The sequence below is a fragment of the Heterodontus francisci genome, unplaced genomic scaffold, assembly GCF_036365525.1.
Source record: "Heterodontus francisci isolate sHetFra1 unplaced genomic scaffold, sHetFra1.hap1 HAP1_SCAFFOLD_278, whole genome shotgun sequence".
NCBI lineage: Eukaryota > Metazoa > Chordata > Chondrichthyes > Heterodontiformes > Heterodontidae > Heterodontus > Heterodontus francisci.
In genome coordinates this window covers 237,076-244,391 of record NW_027141343.1, presented here as the reverse complement: position 1 = coordinate 244,391, position 7,316 = coordinate 237,076, and the positions used below count along the sequence as shown (strand labels likewise).

Sequence of the window (7,316 nt, the reverse complement as noted above, 5' to 3'; positions counted from 1 at the left end):
CTTTGATCTCACCGGTATTTTAGTTACAAACATACTTTTGTTCAAACAGACAAATAATTGAATGAACCAGAATAAATGTGATGTTTCCTCCACCAAGTTACAAGGAAGAGAGTCACCAGCTCCTTCTCACACACAGTCCGTACATTATCACTCACAGAGCGCAGAGACACAGACAGGTCATCAGTTCCACAGTCTCAGACGGCAGAAATAGTTCCAGAGACACATTTTCAATCCATCAATCAAATAGAGCAGGAGAGACAGACGTTGTTTCCATGTCACCCCAACTCAGTACCACTGACAGGTAGATACACAAATCCCAGTCCAAATTCTCACCCACTATCAAATTATCAGTGTGTCAATCCCACAATAGTGCAACCTCAGCTATAAATTAAACACACATAGAACTGACACATTGTTCCTGTTTCAAAGTTACAGAATTAACCTCAATAACATTCAAGGAGCAGCTACTGCGTGTCCTTGATAAGTATGTACCTGTGAGGCAGGGAGGAAGTTGTCGAGCGAGGGAGCCGTGGTTTACTAAAGAAGTTGAAGCGCTTGTCAAGAGGAAGAAGAAGGCTTATGTTAGGATGAGACGTGAAGGCTCAGTTAGGGCGCTTGAGAGCTACAAGCTAGCCAGGAAGGATCTAAAGGGAGAGCTAAGATCAGCAAGTGTTTTTTTCAGGTTGTTTTTCTTCAGGTTTGCACTTGCTGATGTTCTATATTCAGTATATTCACAACTAATCTGTACTAATGCTTTGTCTTTCAAAACACCATTAACATATTGTTTGCCTTTGCTCTGTGACCTTTTGGTCAGCTATGTGGCCTGGTCCAATCTGCACCTTCTCCTTTGTTATCTCTTGCCCAACCTCCACCTCACTTGTTTATAATCTGTGACTTTTCTAATATTTGTCAGTTCCGAAGAAGGGTCACTGACCCGAAACGTTAACTCTGCTTCTCTTTCCACAGATGCTGCCAGACCTGCTGAGTGAATCCAGCATTTCTTGTTTTTGTTTCAGATTTCCAGCATCCGCAGTATTTTGCTTTTAAGATCAGCAAGGAGTGGACACGAGAAGTCATTGGCTCATAGGATCAGGGAAAACCCTAAGGCTTTCTATAGGTATATTAGGAATAAAAGAATGATGAGAGTTAGATTAGGTCCAATCAAGGATAGTAGTGGGAAGTTGTGTGTGGAATCAGAGGAGATAGGGAAGTGCTAAATGAATATTTTGTGTCAGTATTTACAGTAGAGAAAGAAAATGTTGTTGAGGAGAATACTGAGATTCAGGCTACTAGGCTAGATGGGATTGAGGTTCACAAGGAGGAGGTGTTAGCAATTTTGGAAAGTGTGAAAATAGATAAGTCCCCTGGGCCAGATGGGATTTACCCTAGGATTCTCTGGGAAGCTAGGGAGGAGATTGCAGAGCCTTTGTCCTTGATCTTTATGTCGTCATTGTCGACAGGAATAGTGCCGGAAGACTGGAGGATAGCAAATGTTGTCCCCTTGTTCAAGAAGGGGAGTAGAGACAGCCCTGGTAATTATAGACCTGTGAGCCTTACTTCGGTTGTGGGTAAAATGTTGGAAAGGGTTATAAGAGACAGGATTTATAATCATCTTGAAAAGAATAAGTTCATTAGAGATAGTCAGCACGGTTTTGTGACGGGTAGGTCGTGCCTCACAAACCTTATTGAGTTTTTTGAGAAGGTGACCAAACAGGTGGATGAGGGTAAAGCAGTGGATGTGGTGTATATGGATTTCAGTAAGGCGTTTGATAAGGTTCCCCACAGTAGGCTATTGCAGAAAATACGGAAGTATGGGGTTGAAGGTGATTTAGAGCTTTGGATCAGAAATTGGCTAGCTGAAAGAAGACAGAGGGTGGTGGTTGATGGCAAATGTTCATCCTGAAGTTTAATTACTAGTGGTGTACTGCAAGGATCTGTTTTGGGGCCACTGCTGTTTGTCATTTTTAAAAATGACCTGGAAGAGGGTGTAGGAGGGTGGGTTAGTAAATTTGCAGATGACACTAAGGTCGGTGGAGTTGTGGATAGTGCCAAAGGATGTTGTAGGGTACAGAGGGACATAGATAGGCTGCAGAGCTGGGCTGAGAGATGGCAAATGGAGTTTAATGCGGAAAAGTGCGAGGTGATTCACTTTGGAAGGAGTAACAGGAATGCAGAGTACTGGGCTAATGGGAAGATTCTTGGCAGTGTAGATGAACAGAGAGATCTTGGTGTCCAGGTGCATAAATCCCTGAAGGTTGCTAACCAGGTTAATAGGGCTGTCAAGAAGGCATATGGTGTGTTAGCTTTTATTAGCAGGGGGATCGTGTTTCGGAGCCACGAGGTCATGCTGCAGCTGTACAAAACTCTGGTGAGACCGCACCTGGAGTATTGCGTGCAGTTCTGGTCACCGCATTATAGGAAGGATGTGGAAGCTATGGAAAGGGTGCAGAGGAGATTTACTAGGATGTTGCCTGGTATGGAGGGAAGGTCTTACGAGGAAAGGCTGAGGGACTTGAGATTGTTATCGTTGGAGAGAAGGAGGAGGAGAGGTGACTTAATAGAGACATATAAGATAATCAGAGGGTTAGATAGGGTGGAAAGTGATCGTCTTTTTCCTCGGATGGTGATGGCAAACACGAGGGGACATAGCTTCAAGTTGAGGGGTGATAGATATAGGACAGATGTGAGAGGTAGTTTCTTTACTCAGAGAGTAGTAAGGGCATGGAACGCCCTGCCTGCAGCAGTAGTAGATTCACCAACTTTAAGGGCATTTAAGTGGGCATTGGATAGACATATGGATGAAAATGGAATAGTGCAGGTCAGATGGTTTCACAGGTCGGCGCAACATCGAGGGCCGAAGGGCCTGTACTGCGCTGTAATGTTCTAATTCTAATTCTAATTCTAAAAAAAAAACATCTTCTGAGATCCAATATTTACACAGGTCATTATGAGTTTATTATCAGTATTAATTCCCATAATGTGTCCAGACATATACATTAGATACAAGTCAAAATCTCAAGTGCATAATCAGATTGAGAGATTCTGAAATATAGTATAACCTGAGATACAAACTCAGATTCCAGTTTAAAACTCATCCGGATTGTGAAACTAAAAGATACATTTTAAATTTGATGAGTTTCGTCTGAGCTATAAATTACATACCAGTCCTAAAACCTCATAGTGTCAGATGGAAGATACTGTACAATTCCAGACTGAGCTCATTTTACACACAAGTCCAAGATTCTCCCTCAGACTGAATGGCATTGATCAAATTGATTAGTACAGCCTGAGTTACATTTGCACATCAATCCTGTATCAGATTGAAAGACACATTATCTTTCACTATTATGTTCACAGTGACAGATATTTAATACTTGGCAAAACTTCAAACATATTGCCTGCTTAAAACCAACCACATCAATGGCCTGTTGCTGTGCTGACATTTTATGTGGAATGAATCCAGACTTGCAAACAGTCCCAGGGATGGAAGGTTATATAATGATATATAGATATTGACCAGATATTGACAGATAAAGTGATGCTGAAACACATGCTCAGTGCCAGATGCTGAAAACTATAGGTTGATTATTGCACTCACTCACAGTACCTCAGCCTGAGTCATCTAAAGCAACCTAACACACAAATAGTAGCACTGAGAGATTGAGAAAGAGTCCAAAACTCACATAGAGTACCAGGCACTGACAGATACAAACTGAAAACTATCCACACATGGATATGGGATTGGCTAACTCACAGAAAACAGAGAGTGGGGATAAATGGAGCATATTCAGGTTGGCAAACTGTAACTAATGGAGTGCCACAGGTACAGTGCTGGGGCCTCAACTATTTATGGTCTATATTAATAACTTGAGTGAAGGGACCAAGTATATTGTTGCCAAATTTGTAGATGGTGCAAAGATAGGTAGGAAAGAAAGTTGTGAGGAGGACAAAATGTGCCTGCAAAGAGATATAGATAGGTTAAGTCAGTGGGAAAACATTTGGCAGATGGAGCATAATATGGGGAAATGTGAGATTGTCTACTTTGGCAGGTAGAATAGAAAAACAGAATATTATTTATATAGAGAGAGACTGCAGAATGCTGCTGTACCAAGGAATCTGGGTGTCCAGGTACATGAATTACAAAAATGTTAGCATGAAGGTATCGCAAGTAATTGGCATTTTTAGCAAGGGGAATGGAGTATAAAAGTAAGGAAGTTTTGCCATAACTTTACAGGGCAATAGTGACATCCCATCCCCATACAGTTTTGGTCTCCTTAAATAAGGAGGAATATACTTGCATTGGAATCACTTCAAAGAAGGTTCACTCGGCTGATTGCTGGGATGTTTGATTGTCTTATGAGAAAAAGTTGAGCAGGCTGGGCCTATACTCACTGGAGTTTAGAAGATTGAGAGGTGATCTTATTGAAACCTGTAAGATTCTCAGTGGGCTGGACAGGTAGATGCTGAGAGGCTGTTTCTCCTTGTGGGGGGTTGTAGAATTAGGGGCCAGAGATAAAGATGAGCAGTCGCTCTTTCAAGAAGGAGATGAGGAGGAATTTCTTCTCTGAGAGGGTTGTTAATCTTTGGAATTCTGCTCTCCAGAGGACTGTGGAGGCTGTGTCATTGAATATATTCAACGCAGCAATAGACAGATTTTTGATCTACAACAGAGTCAATGGTTATGGGGGCAGGCAGGAAAGTGAAGTTAAGGCCACAATCAGAACTGCCATGATCTTATTGAGTGGCAGAGCAGGCTTGATGGGCCAAATGGTCTACTCCTGTCCTATTTCGTATCTTCTTATGTTCTTACACACACACACACACAACCAATGTGTGGTGGATCTAGAATTAATCCCACTTTCATACACAATACCAGTGACTGAAAGGTACAGAATTAATCCCACAGATAGATACAGTACCACCGACAGGTACAGAATGAATCCCATGCTCACAGTCAGCACCCAGGATCGAAAGATACACGTGATTTCTACCCTCACATAACAATATCAGGCTGAGTTACAGAATGATTTCCACATTCATACTGGGCACCAATGACTGCGAATTAATTCATCCCACAATCACACACACTACCAAAGGCTGACAGATACAGAATTAATCCCACACTCCTATGTAGTAGCAAAGACTGACACATACAAAATCATTCTCAAATACTACTACAGTACCTGGCAGATTCAGTGACTGCCAAACTCACATAAATCACCACAGACTGACAGATAAAGAATGAACTCACACACACACTGAGATACTGACAGATATACCTTGAATTCCACACATACAGAACCACTGACAGATTAAGACTAAGTCCAAAATCACATAACATTCCAGAGACTGACAGAATGAATCAAATACTCATACACAGTGCCACTGACAGAATGTATTCCACACTCACATACAATACCGAAGACTGACAGATGCAGAATGTATCTCACACTTTCACAAAGTACCAGTGAGTGACAGGGACAGAATGAATCCCACATTCACACATGATACTAGAGATGGACAGCTAAAAAACAATAAGACTGCCAGAATAGATAGAATTCACATCAAAATTCTAAAATATGGCAGAGAAACACTCGACACAAATACATGTCTCATTTCCCTCATCTAGAAGGAGGAGAGCATGTCAGGGGATCGCCGTGATGCGGTAATTGTGATCATCTTTAAAAAACGTTGACACGACCGACTGTGTTAACTATAGAGGGGTATCCCTGCTGTCCACCACAGGGAAGGTCATCAGAAGAGTCCTTCTCAACTGCTTCCTCCCCGTGGCTGAAGAACTCCTACTGGAATCACAATGTGGATTCTGTCCATCAACAGGCACAGTGAACATAATCTTCACAGCAAGACAACTTCAAGAAAATGTAAGGAGAAGCAGCAACCTTTATACATAGCCTTCTCTGACCTGACAAAGGCCTTCGACTCTACCAACCGAGAGGGATTATGGAATGTCCTCCTCAAACATACTGCACTGCGACATGCAAGCTGTAATCCTTGCCAACGGATCTATCACTGACCCAATCCGAGTGCAAACTGGGGTCAAGTAAGGCTGTGTCATCGGCACCAATGCTCTTTTCCATCTTCCTTGCTGCAACACTCCACCTCATCTCCTCACACTCAAACACAATACCTGACAGAGACAGAATGAATCCATACAGCACCAGAGACTGAGTTACCAAATTACATAAAACACTCAAACACAGTAGTCTAGACTAAAAATGAAATTAATTGCACACTCACATGCAATAGCAGAGACACAACGACACAGAATCAGTCAATAAGTGTCCTCCCAACAACAGCCAGGACATTTCCAGGAAGCTCCACACAGGGAGCGGCTCTTTCAACAGAAACTGGGGCTGGAGAGAGTCTTTGTGAAATATACTTCCTGATTGCAGTATGGGTGTTTGTGATTGGTTGCAAATATTTAATCTGATTGGATGGCGAAAGAGACCAATTGTAGAATTACAATAAAAAACCATTGTGACATCACTCCCAATCACGCAATCACAATCTTTACTTTCCCCCATCCCTCATTAGCATAGTGCTGTGGGATTGTCTATTTAATCCGCACTCGGAAGGGGTTTGGTTTATTTCTGAGTCTGAAATTGAAACTGAAGATGGTTGAGGAGAAGAAGAAAGCAGCTGCTAAGAAGGGCGCCAAGAAAACTGTGAGTAAACCGTCAGCAAAGGGCGGCAAAAGGCGGAGAAAGTCGAGGAAGGAGAGTTACTCCATCTACATCTACAAAGTGATGAAGCAGGTTCACCCCGACACCGGCATCTCCTCCAAGGCCATGAGCATCATGAACTCGTTTGTGAACGATATTTTCGAGCGCATCGCGGGTGAGGCTTCCCGCCTGGCCCATTACAACAAGCGCAGCACCATCAGCTCCCGGGAGATCCAGACCGCCGTGCGCCTGCTGCTGCCCGGGGAGCTGGCCAAGCACGCCGTGTCGGAAGGGACAAAGGCGGTGACCAAGTACACCAGCTCCAAGTAAAACTGCACAATGGACTGAAAAAACATCCCAAACACAACGGCTCTTTTAAGAGCCACCCACAATCTCTCTGAAAAAGCTGCATCCGAACATCTCTATGAAATCATTTTAAGACAATGTGTAACATAATAAATGTCCCACTGCTGTGTTTTTGTCTGCTGTCCCAAAAACCGAACTCAAACCCATAATCCGCTCATCCGCCTTTACTTTTTTGCTTAAAGCTGTTATTGTGGTTTTGCACTGCCCCTGAATGACCGCATTTACAGCTGCTTTCAGCGGTAAGGGTCAGACCTCAGTCCCTTCACC

The 7,316-nt window shown here is 42.9% G+C and overlaps 1 protein-coding gene across 1 annotated transcript; it reads left to right on the top strand.

The window, feature by feature from the left end:
* Positions 1 to 6,665: 6,665 nt before the first annotated feature.
* Positions 6,666 to 7,013, top strand: LOC137362859 (histone H2B-like; the record flags this gene model as incomplete). Its single annotated transcript, XM_068027059.1, has 1 exon — positions 6,666 to 7,013. A coding segment is annotated over one exon (348 nt), but the record flags the coding sequence as incomplete, so codon positions are not given.
* Positions 7,014 to 7,316: the final 303 nt, after the last annotated feature.